General features: G+C 43.7%; 1 protein-coding gene across 1 annotated transcript; it reads left to right on the top strand.

The window, feature by feature from the left end:
- The first annotated feature begins 420 nt into the window (after window positions 1-420).
- Window positions 421-18,851, top strand: ASAH1 (N-acylsphingosine amidohydrolase 1). The gene is made up of 14 exons (XM_033060351.2): window positions 421-517; window positions 6,766-6,812; window positions 7,009-7,099; window positions 8,316-8,402; window positions 9,314-9,392; window positions 10,285-10,359; window positions 11,176-11,221; window positions 13,931-14,075; window positions 15,208-15,262; window positions 15,465-15,546; window positions 16,151-16,282; window positions 16,518-16,641; window positions 17,315-17,371; window positions 18,009-18,851. The coding sequence occupies exons 1-14, from the start codon at window positions 449-451 to the stop codon at window positions 18,096-18,098; spliced, it is 1,179 nt and encodes a 392-aa protein (XP_032916242.2). The 5' UTR covers window positions 421-448; the 3' UTR covers window positions 18,099-18,851.
- The last annotated feature ends 212 nt before the right edge of the window (window positions 18,852-19,063 follow it).

Genomic DNA, 19,063 nt, shown 5'->3' on the forward strand with positions numbered 1-19,063 from the left:
TTTATATCAGGTTATATAGGTATAAAAAGCTATGATTCAGGTGATATTTATATTAGCTTATACAGATACATACGGTTATACTGGTATCTTATAACTCAAACTATACAAGCACCTTGTAACTTTGGCCTAAGTTATATAGGCATCACCACACAGCCTGCTTAGAATCTCCGCAGGACAGAGTAATTAAAAATCGCAGTACTGCCAAAGTAAAAACTGGTGCCACGGGTTTTCTCTTAGCGTTGCCAAAGAGAGGCGATTTTATTTCAGCCTCCTGTGCGGAAGTTGCCTTTTGTGGACGCGCAAGTGGAGAAGAGCTGCAGCGCTGTACCACAACTGCACGGGCGGGGCCGGGCCGGGCCGCGCCGCCGCTCCCGCCCCCGGCGGGCGGGGCTCTGTCATGTGGCCGCCGCTCCGGGAAGCGCCGCTCGGAGCCGAGCCGGGCACGACCATGGCGGGTCGGGGCCGGGCGCTGCTGGCGCTGCTCGCCCTGGCGCTGCCCGCCTGGGCGCCGGACCCGGTGAGCCTGGCGGGGCACAGGGAGGGCGGACGGGAGCGGATCGCGCCGGGGCTGGCGGGGGGGATGCGGCCGCCGCCCTGCCCGAGGCGGGAGGCCGGGCGAGCCTGTGAACCCACGCGTGGGGGTGCGCGGTGTTGCCTCGCTGTCCCCACGGGTCCCGAGCTTGGGAGAGCTCTCATGGCCGCGGCGGCGGGAGGGGCTGTGCACGGCCGTGTTGGACAAGTCCTTGCTCGCTCCTGCGCTCGCCTTCGTGCGCTTCTCTGATGTCAGTGCTGCCCTGCTCCACCGCAGCCGCGATTTCCAGAAGGAGAGTTAGGAGTGAGTTAGCAGAACCGTGCTGAAAAAGCGCACGGTTCTGAATCAGCGGAGTGCTCACCCGAAGGGAGGAGCGCCGAGCAGGTGCACTCGGTGTGTTGTTTCTTGCTCTCTCGGCTGTTTGGGGATTTTTAACTGAATAAGTGAAATATTTAACTTTTGGTGGAATTGGGAATGCGGGGGAAGTCGTTTGGAGCAGGCTGGCCTCCATCTCCTGGGCAAGTAAACAGTTGCTTTGCTTCCTGGTTGTATTCCTGAAGCAGCGAAGCATTCTTTCATTGCTTGACGTTCCTAAATTTACTCGTCTTCTATGAAGAGGACAGGTTTTAAATATCTCTGGATATCAAAATATTTTTTGTAATCTATTTTGGAATATTTTAGACACATACTACCTCTTTTATTCTTTAGTTTGCTCCAAGGTGGGTTTTTTTGGTTTTTTTTTAAGCAAATTACATTGATTTCAGAAAAATTGGTATGAGTTTTGTGAAAGGAAAGAGCTGCAGGAAATTACTGTGGACATCTGGATGACCAGTGTTTCCTTAGCATCTTTTCTACACAGAATTGGGCTTTTCTCTCTCCTGTCTCTTCTCTTCTTCGAGTCCCATCCTACCGGCCAAGAACAGCTTCCTAACACTAAAAGCTATCTCCAGCTTAAAACACCTCCAGAATTTTAGCCAGAAGTATCCTGGAGTGTGGAGTCGTAGGAGAAATCTGTCAGCAAAGTAGCAGCATTAGAGCTTGATTTGCATTTGATTTCACTTGGTACATCTTTGCACTTGCACGGTATCCACTGTTCATCCAGTTTGCAGGTTGTGCTGCTGTGCAGCCAGCTATTAGTCTTGGATATTTTATTTTGGTTGGAGATGCAGGAATGCATCATCATTTGTTGAAGAATTCTTCCTGAGTTCCACTGGGTTCATCTCATTATCAAAGAACACAGAATATAAAAGCCTTGAAGTATATCTCAGAGGTGCAGACTGTCAGTCCCTTTAGCTTTCACTGAGGCCCCCTCAACCACACTGACCTTTGTGTCCAAACTGCAATTTGAGTTGTCTTGTCACTGTTTTTTTAGTACTGCAAGAGTACTGCTAGCCTCTGTGTTCAGAAAGGTGAACAGCACTGGGACTCCTGCAGCACAGTGGTGTTGTATTGGCATCATCCAATCAGGGAAGATGAGCAGGGACAAAAATGTGTTAGATCAGAGTTCATAGACCAAAAGATGCTGAATATAATATATTGACTGAAAATACGGAATTCTATTTAATAGCATAATGAGGTAATTTTCTATTTGTTTTTACATAAGAAGGTGAAAAATATAAAATACATAAATATTAAGGAGGGATGCCAGAGATGGTCTACCTCAGAAATAAAGAAATAAAGTATTTTTCTAAGGTATTCCTTAGACTGGACAAGCTACATTCAGTCTATTTCATATTAATGAAATCAAGCTAGGTGTCAAAATATTTGCTCATTAGTCATTAAACCATGTATTAATTTTCTATACTGCAGTCAATAATAACTGTTACTACTTGACTTTTTTTTTTTTTTTTACAGTTCACCGTATTCATCTCAACAGCTTGATAGTTATTTGGTTTCCGTTCCACTTTTTTTTTTTTTTTTGCTACAATTAGTCCAAATATAGATCTTCTGTGCTACTTCCACTTTTTATTTTCATCTTTCCCCATACCATGTTCTACTTCTCCTCCACTGTGTTATCTTTCTGTTAGTGTTTTGATCCTGTGCTCCACATGTCTGGTTTTGTATCAGTACCTACCTCTCAGTTTGAAAGTTGGTGGTATATGAGATAACCAAGATATGCAACCTATTGGTAACAGTAGATTTTAAAAAGGGAAACAAAGGGAGCATTAAATCACTGTTCAAGAATAGCTGTATTGCTCTCATGGGGTTCAGTACATGTTTGGAAAGCACATTTATTGTGGTAACCTGCTGTTTGGGTCCAGCTTCCAATAGCTTTTACTAGGGGGTGACCTCTGGCTTGTCACATTAGAAACTGAAGGTGATTCTTTCAGGCTGAAAGGATGTTCCTGCTTTTCTTGGACAGAATTTATTGTTTCTCTTCCACTGTCAAGCCTCTGCAGAGAGGAGAACCCCGCTGACCACAGTAATAACTTCATGGCTGCTTGTTTTACTCTGGTTATAAAAAGTGCTTGATGATTTATCTGCTGCTACCAGAAAATTTTACAGGTGTTTTTGTTTGTTTGTTTGTTTGTTTTAACCTTCTCAGAAAGCTTTGCAGTTAATCTTTAGCTGGTTGCAGAGGATAACAATTGTTTTGTTCAGTGTTAGAACTTTATGTAAAAAACCAAAGCAACAAAACATCCCACTTGTAGTTTTCTGATTGTCTTGACGTCTTTTCAAGTTGCTGCCTATGTGCCAGGGGAAGCCATACATGGAGCTGTTGCAGTCACTTGGTTTGTTCTCATTGGAGAAAAGACTAAGGGGAGACCTCATTGCAGTCTGCAGCTCCTCATAAGGGGAAACACAGGGCAGGCACTGAGGCACTGATCTCTTGTTGCTGATCAGCAACAGGACCTGAGGGAATGGCCTGAAGCTGTGTCAGGGGAGGTTTAAATCGGATATTTGGGAAAGGTTTTTCACCAAGGGTGGTGGGGCACTGCCTGTCAGAGATCAAGGTGCCTTTGGGCGTGTTCTCAGGTGCAGGGCTTGTCCCATGCAGGGGCAGGAGTTGGACTTGATGATTTTTGTGGGTATCTTCTAATGCAGGATATTCTGTGATTTTATGATGTAATGGTTAACCTAAAGAAACAGTTAATAATCTGTCATTTCTTTAGATACCTCAGTCAGTTTTGAAATTGTTCTAGGAATTACTTGCTTCTTTACCTTGCTTTACACATAAACAGGTTAAAAATCTAAAAATACCACGTGTAAGGAGGGTTCTCTCTCCCTTAACTCTTTCTTTCCTCACCTTTTTTGTTGCTTAAGCTTCAAAGCTTTGGGAAGATAAAAATAGCTACAGATACAGGATTAAAATCACAGGGGAAGGTGCCAGGAGGGACATAATGTTTAGCACCTTTAGCTTAAAATCCTCTGAAATCAGTTTTGCACAGGTGCCGCTGTTTCCTCTGTGAGCGTGGGCTCTACTGAGAGAGCAACTGAATTCTCATCCACTTTGGATAACTCTTTTCTTAGAAGCTTTGTCTGTCAGGAAACATACAGTAAATTCACGAATACAAGCCGCACTGACTATAAGCCGCATCTCTGAGTGTTGGCAAACATTTCGGTTTTTGTCCATAGATAAGCCGCACCCGAATATAAGCCGCTTTGTCGTTCGCAGCGAGGACCCGCGTGCAATTAGTAACAGAACCGCGGGAGGGCGGGGTTTCCTGGCTGAGCTAAGGCTGTGCAGGCTCGGCCCGCTAGGGGCCGCTGACGGGGCCAGATGGCCCAGCCCGGTGCTGCAGCTCGGGGCCGGCCGCCGCTGCCACTGGGCTCGGTCACCCCGGGTCGGCGCTGCCCCGCGGTGGCAGGCAGGGACGGAGCTTCCCCTGCTCCTACAGCAGCGGCGGCGGGCGGGGACGGAGCTTTCCCGCGCCCGTGGCGCTGGCGGCGGGCAGGGACGGAGTTTCCCCGCTCCTGCCGCGGCGGCGGCGGGCGGGGACAAAGCACCCCGTCGGCTCCCCGAGCCGCGGCAATGGCTGCGCGGGGCTCCCGTCGGCTCCCCGAGCCGCAGCAATGGCGGCGCGCGCTTCCCCCCCCTCCCCGGGCCGCAGCAATGGCGGCGCGCGCTTCCCCCCCCGCTCCCTGGGCCGCAGCAATGGCAGCGCGGGGCTCCCGTCGGCTCCCCGGGCCGCAGCAATGGCGGCGCGGGGCTCCCGTCGGCTCCCCAGGCCGCAGCAATGGCGGCGCGGGCTTCCCCCCCCTCCCCGGGCCGCGGTAGGGGTGGCCCGGGTCCCCCCTCTCCTCCCCGGGCCGCGGCAATGGCGGCGCCGGGCCCCCCCCCCGTCTCTCCCCTGGGCTGTGGCAGAGGAGGAAAGAGAGCTCTCCCGCCTCTCTCCCCGCCCCCCGTGCTGCCTACAGGGAGCCAGGCTCCACCCGCGGTGCAACAAAGTAGCGATTTGTAACAATCGCAAAATGCCGACTTTGCAGCTGCTCGGCTCAGCACTCTGGCAGGCACTTTCTGAGGTTGTATTAGCCGCTCCTGATTATTAGCCGCATTTCCGGTTTAGGAGCAAAATCTTAGTCAAATTGGTGCGGCTTGTATTCGTGAAATTACTGTATTTTGATAGAGGTATTTCCTAAAGGTGCAAATCTGTACATTTATTGAAGTAGGATGTATATGTAGTGTCACTTTTTCTGATGGATTTTAGCATTGCAGGATGGAAAATTGCACAAGACAGTTGCGTCAATACTGCTAAGCATTTGTCTGGCTTTGCACAAAACCTCTGACTTTTGTTGCCTAATTAGTCATCTGATATCCCTCCTACCCTCCTTGTTTTGGTGCTTCCTCAGTTTGAAAATTAAATGGCCTTTTGTGTTTGACTTTTTGTCCCAGCTGTGCAAAGGCTGTAACTGCACTGCAGTGAAATCTAGGAAACACAAAGCTGCTGGTCCTATACCTTCACCTCATATGTTGAAAAACCAAAATTTGTCTCATGCTTTCTCTCACCAACTGGAAACAGTAGAAAGAAATAGCATTACAACACAGAGGAATCAATCCCAATTTAGAATTGCTGTTTCCAGTTGTTACAAATTAGGCCAATGTTTAAAGTCCGTGGCATTGTGTAAGACGTGTTTTTTATATTAATGCATTAAAAACAGATGAGGAGATTAGCCCAAGGGGAACGTTAACATTAGTTAACTTCTTTGTCCCATTTACATAGGTCCTGGACATGTTGTCACAGTTATCACTGGAACCAGAATGCATTATAAGGACACACTAGTAATCTAATTAATACAGCCTAATAAGTATTGGATATCAAGGGTGGGGAGGAAGGGAGGTGGTGGAAGGATCACTCCGTATTTTGTTTGTGTTCTGTCTCCCAAACAATTTGCTTTGGGAGCTTTTCTATGGGCTCACAGAACAGCAGTATGTACCTTTCCTTTTTCTTAGTGAGATACATTATACTCAAAGGAGTTTTCAGAACTTCTCACATAGTTTCAGGACCAAATCTGGCCTGACCTCAACTGGCTTGAAGCACAAGTGTGGGTGGCCAGTAGGCATTTGCTTGTATGTCACTGGGTAAAACAGAATTATAATTGGGGCATGTATATGCATATGTTTATATGTTTATATGCATGCTTTATGTAATTGATAGAAAAACAACCTTGCATTCACTTGGAGCATGCCTAAAATAGCTCTCAAACTTTCATTTGTAACTAGCCATGCTACAGGAGTGAAGGTGTATTTTTTAGTCACATTCCTGAATTGCACCCCACATAATGTTTAGCACCATTTCAGCAGCACTTCTCCACACTGAATCCAAAGCTCATTCCACCAGCTGAGGGATTGCCCAAAGTTGATTATGCTTTTCCTGTCCCAGGTACACTGTGCAGCTTAACACTACGCATAATTAGGAATGACACTATGAAATGGGATTGTGAATTGGACAAACAGAACAGACTGGTCCATACTGAGATCTAGGTTTCCTGAACTTGTATAAAGAATATGCTTTTGAAGTGCTCCATTAAATCACAAGAAGTAAAAATATATACAGTTTGTATATTTATCATACTCTTGTGGTTGCCCTGGACTACATTAGGTAAGTTGTCTCAAGGTCAGTCAGACAGTATGGGGAAGTTGCTGCTGGCCCCTCCTCTTCTATTTTACTCTTTCCAAGGTCCCAAGACTTTGAATTAGCTGCGTAGTCCTAAACATTTAATTCAAAACTAAATCTACTAGAATAATAGTTTCAACAAAGAAGCTAAATAGTAATGTTCCATTGTCTTTGCAGTATGGAGAAGAATGCAGGAGCAAAATGTACCCTCCTTCAGGACCAACGTAAGTAATCTGATTCGATTTGTCTAGCAAATTACAGAGAAGTTTTGATTTGCAAGTCTGAACAGGGTTTTTTTTTCTTGCAACTTGTTCCTGTTGCAGGGTCTACACAATGCCAGTTACAGGTGGGAAGCACTTATTTTGTCAAATATGTTTTCAGAGCCTTCTTTAAATTTGATCTCTGGTATTTCTCTCTCAGGTTCAAAGGGAATATACCCACATACATCATAAATCTCGATTTACCTCCCAGCAAAAGGTGGGATGAATTAATGCGTGACAAAAAGACAGAGGTAAGAAATGCAGAGCTTGCTCTGAAGCTTAGATACAAAGCTAGCACATAGCCTTTTATTTTGAGAAAAGTTTTAAAAGGAATACATGTGCTAAAAGTATCTGAAAGGGATAGTATTTGCAGCTGACTTTTTTAATATGATTCCAGTCCAAAATAAAATTTGGGTAAATTTTTTTCTGTTTAACACTTAAGCTAGCAGCATCAAGTATAGAGACACTGGAGTTTGGGATGTAGAGATATAAAAACCAGTGTGCCATAAAAAGTGTGTGCCATTCCATTTATCAAATCTCCTTAGTCATGAAGTGGTGCAGAATGAAGAGGGAGTGACACACCAAAGAAACAGCCTTGGTAAACTGAAGTGAAACTGAGGCAGCATCTCTTTTCTGCACCTCCCTACTTCTCTCAAAATGCTGCATGAGATGATGAAATGGCAAGGGGGAAATTAAGAACTTCCTGCCCTTTTCAGGAATGCTGGTTGTAGCACTGGTGTTTACATAGCACAAATAATTTTTTTTCATATTTGAGCCTATTTCAAACTACTTAAGTTTGAAGATGGCTGAAAATAAAGTTCAGTAATTTTTAATTTCTCAAACAAGGCTGGGCTTTTTGCTATATCCCTTGACTTTGGCTTTTCCAGTCTGAAAGCCAGGCAAATTCTACTTACATGCTAAGATTTATTTTAAAAGTCTCATTTAAGCCAGTGGGCGTTGGCAGCTTCAGGTTTCACCTTCAATTCTGAAGAGTTTTTATCTCTTGTGTACTTTGGAATTGGATCACATGGAATGGAACTCTTATTTGCAACATTTAAATGTTGCAAATTGAAAGTATGTGCTTTCGTAAGAAATTTATTGAGTGTTTTTGTCTTCAGTAACATCTGTTCTTAAGCGAAGAGCTTAAAGTTAACATTCTGAAAGACAAGAGTGCAGAGTTCTAAAACGTGTTCAAAGGAGCAGAACATAACAATGGCTTTCCTGTAATTTGTTATTTCTGGTAGAAGGACACATTGGAATTAATCAAGAAAGTTACTTGAACAAAGCTTGAAAAGTGATTTTTATGGGGAGCTCAGTGTATTTCAAGAACGTGACATTTAGCACTTTATTTAAATATGTGTTTTTTGCAACAGTGTTTATTTCAAAAATCTGTCAAGGAATCCTGTTAGTATTCTAGCAATTCTTATGCTTGATCTTCTATTCAACAAAAGCCCTTGCTCTTTTTAGCTGAAGACTGTGGTCCAGAATATTAAAGATATAGCAAATACCTTCTTCCCCAGTGGCAAAGTTGTTGACATAGTGGATAACAAAATAGTAAGTATTTCCAACTTAATTATTTTATTATGCTCTGACTACAGAATTAGAATGCTTCTAAATCTGGCAATTAAGAACTTTCAGAGTTATTAATTTACAAGTTCTTAATTCCACTTCCAGAACAGAACAAAAATGCTATTTCAAACAGTCATTCTGAAATTTTGCTTTCTTGACTACTCAAACAAAAAATGCATGTCTCTTCCTCCTCTAATTTTTCCTAAGATCTTTTCAGGTTTGGATTAGTAAGACTGGACAAATATGCAACAGACTTCATTACTGTACCGAAACACTTGACTGAAATTTTTTACCATATTCCACTTCTTTTAAACAGTAGAGTAAAATCAGATTTTGAAAACTGTAATAGATGTCTGATCATAATGACAGCTTTGACCAGACCTCACCTTTAAAAATTAATTTGATTCTGATTAAAGTAAGCTTTGGCATGGAACAGGGGAAAGCAGTGTAAGGTTAGAGACAGCAAAAGATCAGGTCCCTATCTCATTTTTACTTATAACATATCCTTGTGTGCCTGAGTGGGGTGGACATAAAGGCAGCTGTTACAGGTGTGAAATGCCAATGTCTGAAAGTCAGGGATGCCCAAAAACACTAACATTGAGCTCTATTGCAGTTGAGCTTTTAATACATGAGTCCTACTTTACTTTTCTATCTGTTGTTGCTAAGAGAGGCTGTGCTCAGATCCATTGCTCACATCAGTGTTTTGATAAGTTAAGTTTTACTTCTCTTAAGTGTATACTTGTCTTCAAAGGACTCTGCAAACATCCTCAAGTTCTACAGGTTGCATAGAAATTAAACACTCAATAGCTGTGAGAAAAGTGTGCCTATTGACATTTGTTATAAGTAACAAAATACTGTTAATTTAAACATATATCATACAATACTTTTCCTTTCAGGCTCATCTGACTGCCACACTTCCTTATCCTTTCAATGAAGAACTCCAAGGGATTGCAAATTCGTCTGGGATTCCTTTGGGTAACAGTTTCCAACACTTTATTAACATAGTGGAAAGCTGAATACGGACTGATGTAAAATTAGTGTGTTTATCAATATGCTGTTAGTGGTAGTCATCTGTGACTTTAACAAATCATTAATTAATCAGTTAAAGCAATAAATTACATTTCATACTGAACGAAAACAGTCTTTTAGAGGAAAATTGAATAAGTAACATAAACCTTTTATCAGGCTGGGACTTCTCTACAGAACTGTAAGTTCCCACTCCTGCGTTTTGGGAAGTGGAGCAAGTCTCAGCTCTTGTGCACTAAAATTTGAGGGAATCCTTTATTGTTGGTTTTGCACTCTGCTATGTGTCTGCTGTTGACATAAAAAGAAATCAAGGCTCAGTTTCCTGCTGTTCTTTCTTTCCCTTGTGGTCCTCGCCATGTCCTTCTGCCTTCCCTCTGTACCTCCTGCAAAAGAAGGCCACTCCAGCTGAGGAGTAGGAACTGAGTTCTTCCAGAACTGAGACAGAGAAGGACCACTGCCTGTTTGCAGTGCTTCCCTCGCACAGGAGCAGTACACCTGCTGCTAGCAGGAGCTCTTATGTGGCAGTAGTGGTACATATAGCAGCTTTCTTCTTTGAAGTGAATTTTATAGCTTGTTTTGAAGTTTGACAGTAATGACTGTCAGATTTGTGCATGGTAAGGCAGAAGGTCAGGGGATTCTGATCCCTCTACTTGCCTTTCAGGAAGCTCTTGATTTTGCTGAACCAGTCATTTTAAAGATCAAAGGAAATGTAAATTGAAATATTTAACAGAAATATTACAGAATACTGAACTTTGCACTATGCTTTTTTCTAACCATTTTTTTTTCTGTTCATGGCAAGTTTCAAACTATTGAACTTTGTTTCTTTTTTTTTTTTTCCTAGGGGAAATCGTTATTTTTAACATTTTTTATGAAATTTTTACTGTATGTACATCAATAGTGGCAGAAGATAAAACAGGTAATGCAATCCAAAATAGTGATTACAGTTTTCATTTATGTAGAAGAGTGTCCACCTCAGTTATGCAAAAACATTCCTCCTCAACTACAGGCAATAAAAGGTCTATTAAAGAGACTGAAAGGTAATAATAATGTCTAAGGATTGATAATAAAAGGTATTCCATGAGAAAGGGAATAGCAGTTGATTAGTGTCTTAGGTTTAAAAAAAAGGACAAAAATACTTTGAAAGATAGTTTGGTTTTGGTTTTTTCAGATGGTGAATTTTTTATATTGGTTGGTTGGGGGTTTTTTAATAGGTGGTATTTGTGTTTCTAGGAAAAAGAAACACCAGCAACACCCCTGAAACTTTCTCAGTGCCATGCAGGATTTTGCATCTAGTTTCTAGATATTGTATGTGTATGCTGGGAGAGAAAATGGGCAGTCTCTTGTAAGCAAAGAGACTCATTCTCCTACTTAGTTCTGCAGCCCTTGTCTGCACCTGTTCCAACATAAGAAGTTTCTAAGGGATTCTCGGAGGGTTTACGAACATCCCTCTTTTAGAAGAAGCTCAAGGTGTTCCCATTGCATTAAGATAAGGTGGAAAGATTAGAGTCTAAGATGCAGTTTACAAGATTACTTGATTTCAGTTGTGGCAAAACACTTCTCTGACCAATAAGAACCCATCATTATATTGTGGTTATGAAAAGGACAAGTAGAGAATGCTATTTTCCTTGTGGACTTTCCCAGGTATTTGACTGCTTACTCATTTCTTGGGTTTCTAAGCTGAAATTCATGTATTTCTTTGGAAAATTGTATTTAATTATTTACTGTTGTATAGGGAAACTGTACCACGCCAGAAACTTGGATTTTGGACTTTTCCTAGGGTAAGTACTTAAACTTGTGACTGTTTTTTTTTTAAACCCAAAAAAAGAGCAAGCTGAACTTTAAATACAGTAATTTCACGACTATAAGGCGCACCCTTTTGACTAAAATTTTCCCTGGAACCCGGAAGTGCGCCTTATAGTCCGGTGCGCCTTATCTGATGGACAAAGTTCAAAAAAATTGCCTACCCGGAAGTGACAGCTGCGAGCCACGGGGGGAGCCGGCAGGGCCATGGCTGCCAGGTGGAGGTGGGGCGGAGCAGGGGCGGGCACGCCCCGGCCCTGTGGAGGCGGAGCCGCCCCTCCAGAGGCACGCCCCGGCCCCGTGCAAGCGGGATGGCCCCTCTAGAAGCACCCCCCGGCCCCGTGCAGGCGAAGCCGCCCGTCCAGAGGCACCCCCCGGCCCCGTGCAAGCGGAGCCGCCCCTCCACAGGCACCCCCCGGCCCCGTGGAGGTGGAGCCGCCCCTCCACAGGCACCCCCCGGCCCCGTGGAGGCAGAGCCGCCCCTCCACAGGCACCCTCCAGCCCCGTGGAGGCGGAGCTGCCCCTCCACAGGCACCCACCGGCCCCGTGGAGGCGGAGCCGCCCCTCCACAGGCACCCCCCGGCCCCGTGGAGGCAGAGCCGCCCCTCCACAGGCACCCTCCAGCCCCGTGGAGGCGGAGCCGCCCCTCCACAGGCACCCTCCAGCCCCGTGGAGGCGGAGCCGCCCCTCCACAGGCACCCACCGGCCCCGTGGAGGCGGAGCCGTCCCTCCAGAGGCACCCCCCAGCCCCGTGCAAGCGCGACGGCCCGTCCAGAGGCACCCCCCGGCCCCGTGCAAGCGGGACGGCCCCTCCACAAGCACCCCCCGGCCCCGTGCAAGCGGGACGGCCCCTCTAGAGGCACCCCCCGGCCCCGTGCAAGCGGGACGGCCCCTCCACAAGTACCCCCCGGCCCCGTGGAGGTGGAGCCGCCCCTCCACAGGCACCCTCCAGCCCCGTGGAGGCGGAGCCGCCCCTACACAGGCACGCCCCGGCCCCGTGCAGGCGGAGCCGTCCCTCCAGAGGCACCCCCCAGCCCCGTGCAAGCGGGACAGCCCCTCCAGAGGCACCCCCCGGCCCCGTGCAGGCAGCACGGAGGGGCGGCGGCCATAGCCCGGCCCCGGAGAGGCGGCACGGAGGGGCGGCGGCCATAGCCCGGCCCCGGAGAGGCGGCACGGAGGGGTGGCGGCCATGCCCCGGCCCCGCCGGATGCAGGCGGGCCTGGGCCACCGCGGCACCGCCCTTGCCAGGTACAGGCGGGCCCGGGGGCCAATGGCTGCCGGGTTGAGGCGGGGCCTCGGCCAGCAACCGCGCGGAGGGAGCTGGGGGCGGAGCCTCGCTGCAAAAAAAAAATGCGCCCTATAGTCCAGTGCGCCTTATCTGATCTACAAAGTTGCGAATTTTGCCAACTCCCGGCGGGTGCGCCTTGTAGTCCGGTGCGCCTTATGGTTGTGAAATTACTGTAACTACATACATAATTTGATCTTCTTTGGACATCCATAAGACTGTGACAAGTAATTTTCCACTGTATGTTGTGAAAAAAGGCTGAAATGAAAAGATCAGAATGTTCTGCTGATATTATGTCAAACTGCCCCAAGTGCATCAAGAACAGTTGTGTTTTGCTACTTACTATTTTTCTCAGCTCCAGTTCAAACTGTGTCAAACCAAAAAATGGCCCAAGTAATCTGATCTGTGAGGCACAATATATTTTGTTCTTTACATGAAGGGATGAAGCAGCAATTTTAATATATGCAGTGAAATGGGGATTGGATTGGGGCTTGGCATTTTAGTGATTTCCTCCTCTTTCCTCTCTCCTCCCCCGCAGTGCTCCACTGGCACTTCTCTTCATTCTTCATTTCCATACAAACTCTGTAGTTTGTTGCCCAGCACTCATTAGTTGCCCTTTCATACCCTGTGATCAGGCAGTTCAGTGTTTGCTTTTATTACCCCAGTATATTTTGTAATATCACTCATCCATATGATGCTCAATGCACAATTGGAATTTAAATGCTCACCTTTATTAAAATTTTTACCTACCTATTAAAAACTCCCATGTTGTCTTCTGTGACTCCAACTGTCCCTTGGTTTGGCTTGTGTTGGACTTCTCTCACTTGTCAGAAATACTGTGAAAATGCTTCCTGAAAATTAAAGGAACTTTCAAAGCTGCTCCCAGAGTATGGATTATTTCCAGAGAATTTAATGGTGTGCTAAGCACTCTTTATCAACCTTTTTCCCTCCAAACTGGTCTGACTTATTTTACGAACTAGAATTTGTACTTCCCTTCACGTAGAGCAAATCCAGTAGTACACGGTTTCTTTTCTCCCTTTGAAAAATAAGAATTCAGGGTTTGGTGTCACAGGCAGTACCTGTGGCTCCCTTTGCCAGCAGGTAGAGAACAAAGTTATGTGTTCAAAACAAACCAGCTATGATGGTGGTGCTGTTTAATCCTGAGCAATATATGTGCTCTTGGTTCAAGCAGAACTTAGTTCTTTTCACTGCCTGCCTGTGCATTTAGACTTCTCAATTGTTCCTTGATGGTGCTTCTCAGGTAACTACAGAGCAGTGATGTTGGCTGACACGAGTAAGATCAGAGGACAGGCATCACACACAGGATGTCTGCATGCTGTGAAGGGAAACTTTGAAAACTACTGAGAGAGGGAAGTTTCAAATGCTGTATTGTCTCCTGCAGGTGGGATGTTAAAAATAATTCCTGGACGTTAACTCGGGAACTGAAGCCTTTAGTGGTACTCTTGGACTTTCAGAGAAACAACAAAACAGTGTTCAAGTCCACAAATTTTGCAGGATACATAGGCATGGTGTCTGGAGTCAAACCAGTAAGTGTGGGGATGGGGCCCTGATGCTTCAGACTTTCCTTTAATATTTAAATTTTTCTGCTTTCATGCTCTGCCTTGGGATGTTCTCCAATAAATGGTCTCTTAATTGTTCTGGTGCATAGCATAGCTACTTGAAGACAGATAAAAGAAAACAATGCTGCACCCTTCCTTGTGAAAGGAGATTGCCTAAATGAAATGTTCCTGTTTGGACAGTTTATAAAAACAGCATTGAATTTCAAATATAAACAGGAGTGAATACAAAGTGCTGAAGTGGTTAGAGTTTCCTGCTGGCTAATAGCTAATGCTGTGATCCCAGAGGTGACACAGCACACTTGTGCTATTTAATTCTTTCTCCATTCATTCTTGGAAAAAGCAGTCCTGCATTTTAAGATTATTTTTATTGGGTTTATGTTTAATAGGTTCCTGAAAGTACAGAACTACATCGGGGTGTCCAGCTTACCACTTCTCCTTTTCTATATGCTCTATCTTCTATTGTAGTGTTTCTTCTGGTAGAGCATTTCTGGCCTAAATCCCTGTATTGTATCCATTTATTTTTGTCTTCTGCTCAAATTAATTGGGAAGATTCCATTCTGAAAATGATTCAGTGTAGCTGAATTCAGTTTTTGTCTGAAACATTAGTTGGAGATGACTGAGATTTGAATTGTGTGTTCCAAGTAGCATGGACTGCAGAGTGTGCAGCTGCATGCCCATGTGAATAGCAGTAACATATCAGGGTGTGCTTAGCACTGGGGCTTAAAAATCTGCCTTCAAACTAGAATAGTACTCAGAGATCTGAGAAGAAGGCAACATCCTGCAGGGAAAGGAAAACTGCTAATTCAGTGATGCAACACAGACCAAGAAGAAAAAATGGCCACAAGCTTGACTTGTTTAGCATAAAAGCATGCCTTGCTGATTGTCTGCCAGGTCAAAAAAACTCATTTCTATTTATTCAAGCTATGATAAATTAGGTTCTTCTCTACATGAGCTTGATCTTGCAATCCATTACTCAAAGGGGAAGAGTCTAACAAACAAGAAGCTCAATTGACGTCTAAATTGCAATGCTGCCTCTTGTTTATTACTGGTACTCATGGACTGGCAATGGCTGAAGGTTGGCTTGTTTAATGCTTTTCAGAACTTGTTCACTCTGACAATGAATGAGCGTTTCAGTCTTGATGGTGGTTATGTGGGTGAGTAATGTTCGTTTCTTTCATTATTTCTGCCCAAGTTTTCCAGACCTTGGGCAAACCAGTTACTTTAATAAACAGACACATAAACAGTGAAAAGATTGCAGATGAGTAAGATAAAACACAGCTCATTTTAAAACCAGCTGTGAAAGTTAGAATAGCATGAGTGAACTGTCTGAAAACAAAGTATTGTGATATTTTGCAGGAATCTTCGAATGGTTTCTTGGTAGAAGAGATGGTATGTGGATGGGCTTTCTTACAAGAACAGTATTAGAGAATGCTACAAGGTATTCCCTCTCCCTCTAAGTATTATGCTAATTTAATCTGCTTTGCATTCAACTAGCATGAATATTGTAGATGTGTGCTTAATATCCCGTGATATAGATACCTCCCTAGTGGCCTTAACTTTAAAGAGTTCTGGTTTTGCTGATACTCTGGAGCAGGAGGCGAAGCATCACACGTGATCCCTCAAATATTTTTTTCTCAGTTTTCTTTTTTCCTGATGAGCCTGTTGGTAATCTAAATGTGTAACAGCATTCTGCATTAAAGCACATCCAACAGGTACTGGTACATTTTAGGAAGTAACCAGGAACAAAGTTGTTATGCAGTAAATTAATTCAGTGGAATATGACACAGTATGTCATCACTTTACTCGTGTTTTAAGCGTAGAAAAAGGGAAAAGAGCATCTCTAAACAATCATACTTTAAATACAAAATGAGATGAGAAGCTCTGCTTAAATGTGTTCCTTTATCACCATCCTGTCTCCTCATATGTGCGTGAAATGGGAAGAAAGGCTTAACTAGCCAAACTTTTCCTGGGTCTGTGAAACTTGCTCTTCAGTGCTTGAACCATTTGTAGCATTTAATAGTCCAACATTATTTTACCCACAGTTACCAGGATGCAAAAGACAGACTGGCAAAAACAAGACTTCTGGCTCCAGCTTACTTTATTCTGGGTGGAAAAAATTCTGGAGAAGGATGTGTGATAACTCGATCCAGGACAGCTGCTCTGGATATCTGGGAGTAAGCATGCTTGACCTGACACCTGACTCAGTCTTCCAGAAGAGGACAGGTTCCACCAATAATTGTGTGCTCTGTTTCTTGTGACTGCTGTTGTACAAGAATTCACTTCTTTACCATAATTGAAAAATAACACACCAAGCCTAAAAAATAATGCATCTGTATATAGTATATACTGTATACATGTACTTACTATATACTTAGAGAAACAAAACACAAACTTAGACCTCTTTTCCAGCCTTGATATCAAGAAGGGCACATGGTACGTGTTAGAAACCAACTATGATCGCTGGAAGCCTCCACTGGTGCTGGATAATCGTAGAGGACCCGCAATGAAATGCCTGAACCAGACAACACAAGAGGTAAACACCCTCCAAGTACCTCATATTGTGCTGGTCTGAAACTCCCAAGTTGCAGTACTGACCTGACAGAGCCAGGAGCAATCAGGTTATTTTCAAGCACAGCTGTAATGACAAGTGGCTGTTGATTTTGTGATAACTTGTCTCTGCTTCTGGATTATAAGAAACTGATTCTTCACATGGGGGAGGTTTAGGGGGTGGGGATGGGGGTATTGTTTTGTTTTTTGGTTTGGGTTTTGGTGGTGGTTTTAGGGAGATTGGGTTTTTCAGGATTCTCTTTTATTTGCTTTGTTGGAGGGTTTTCTTGTTTGGTTGGTTAGTTTGTTTAGGGCTTTCTTTTCATCTAGATGCATTTCCTGAAAGTATTTTCAGCAGCTGCATATGCAGGAGATACCCAGAGATACTTTGAGAAAGACTTGTGGTGTTTTCAGGATAGTTTTACATGTGAAGTTCAAACACTCACTCTCGGGCAACAAACACACTTAAGTGTGCCATGCTCTACTGAGATCTGGTCTGGTCAAATTTTTGCAGCCCACATTCTTCTGATATCAAAGTGTTATGGGAATCTTGTACTCTTAAAGCTGTGTCTTGTTATTTGAGGTATAAAAATGTTAGTTCTAAGCATTTACATTGAAAGGTTAATGCCCCTTAATATCAGTGTATTGTTTTCTTTCAGAATCTCTCCCTACCAGCAATTTACGATGTTCTCTCCACAAAGCCTGTCCTCAACAAGGTAATGCTTCTATTTTTGCGGGAAGTTTAGAGTGGGGAGCAGACCACTAACTACTGTACATCTAAGGAGGAGGCTTCAGTGATACCTTCAGGGTGTTTTTAGGTGAAAATATGAATGTAAAAACAAATTTCACATTACTTTTTAAAAGCAAAATAATTGGAATAGCTATTTCCCAAAAGCCCTACAGCTTTAAAATTCTCAGTAGCCTGAGCCCTTTCCTCATAGCTGGCCCTGGTTTGAGGCAGCAGCCACTCTGCAGACGTCTTGAGCACCCTTCTAACCAGAATTAATGCATGATCTATGTCTTTGTAAATTCACATAAAACAAATTAATATTCCTCATGATTTAAGCATACTACAGGCAGATTATTCTTGCAACACAAGAGATTTTAGTCTGACCTTGAAAGTTTGATGTTTAGAAAAAAAAAAACAACTGAAGGAAATACTTTTAAGAGTTTTTGAATGATGAAGATTAGTTCCTGTGTTAAGTGGAGGCAGCATTCTTGACTGAGAACACCGACAATTCGTACTTGCATGTTATTGGCTCAAGACTCTTAAACTGTTCAGCTGTATCAGAGAGAGTTTTTCACCAATTCCTGTGAATTTTCTTCTTTCTTCTTGTTCCCCCTGCCTATTAGCTGACTGTGTGCACAACGCTGATGGAGGTGTACAATGGCCATACAGAGACTTACCTGCGGGAATGCCCAGATCCCTGTAGCCCTTGGTAGCCCTGTACCTCTCCTGTGTTGGAAGCTGCTTGTCTGAATTGGCACTCCTCCACGAGAAAATGCTTCTGGAAAGAGATTACTCAGTCTAACTCCTTTGTTCAGAAATCTAATGGCTCTATAGAAATGGCAAAGCGCTCCTAACAATGAAGGACCCTGTCTCACAGCAGACTCTTCTTGCTTTGTAACCAGCAGTTCCACTGACAAGAAATGTATCCTCATCAGTGTCTGGTATGATTTTAGCCATTTCTGCCAAATGACTTCAGCAGTTAGTTTTAGATCTCTTCAGTCTTGGCAGTATTCTTGGTGTGTTGTTGGTTGGGGGTTTGTTAATTTTGGGGTTTTTTGGTTTGGTTTATTTAGATTAAAATCCTTCGAAAGGACACAAGTTACAACAGCACCTACCAGGCAACAAAAAGAATTGGATGTGAGACAACCATCTGGGACAATACAATTCTGTTATTCTTTCATAAGCACTTAAAATTAATTGCTGTTGTTCTGGTGTAATATGAGGATATCTCTGATATGCCCTTTTATAAAATAACCTACCAAGTGTCATATTTAGTCACAGAAACAAGATCGTGGGGAAATACCTGAAACAAGATCTGAGCCAAGAATGTCTTGCTACTGATTTATGACTTTTGCTGAAGCTCTTTCTTGGCCTGTTAACAAATGTGTTTTTTAATGCAGGTTTTTCTGTTGTCTCAAAAAAAATGCTAATACAATAAAGAAAAGATACTTTCTGTGACCAAAGTACACATGTACTGGTTTTGTACTTCCGTCTAAGACATCAACCATGTTAGATACCACATAGCATAAACTGCTTTCTTTTCCAAATAGACTGTCTGAAAAATTGATTTCTTCTGATTTTGTAAACTGGTAGTTAAAGTTATTATGATAATAAGGTAATTGGGTTGTTTTGGGAGGATTTTGGTTGATTGGCTTTTTTGAAAGTGGGGAAAGGACAC

Source organism: Catharus ustulatus, chromosome 5 (assembly GCF_009819885.2).
Source record: "Catharus ustulatus isolate bCatUst1 chromosome 5, bCatUst1.pri.v2, whole genome shotgun sequence".
Lineage (NCBI taxonomy): Eukaryota > Metazoa > Chordata > Aves > Passeriformes > Turdidae > Catharus > Catharus ustulatus.

Excerpts from the sequence above, each read along its gene's own strand:
- ASAH1 (XM_033060351.2), top strand. The coding sequence starts at position 449 with ATGGCGGGTCGGGGCCGGGCGCTGCTGGCGCTGCTCGCCCTGGCGCTG. Across the intron at positions 15,263-15,464 it reads TCTTGATGGTGGTTATGTGG|GAATCTTCGAATGGTTTCTT; the intron begins GTGAGTAATGTT and ends GATATTTTGCAG. Across the intron at positions 17,372-18,008 it reads CAAAGCCTGTCCTCAACAAG|CTGACTGTGTGCACAACGCT; the intron begins GTAATGCTTCTA and ends CCTGCCTATTAG.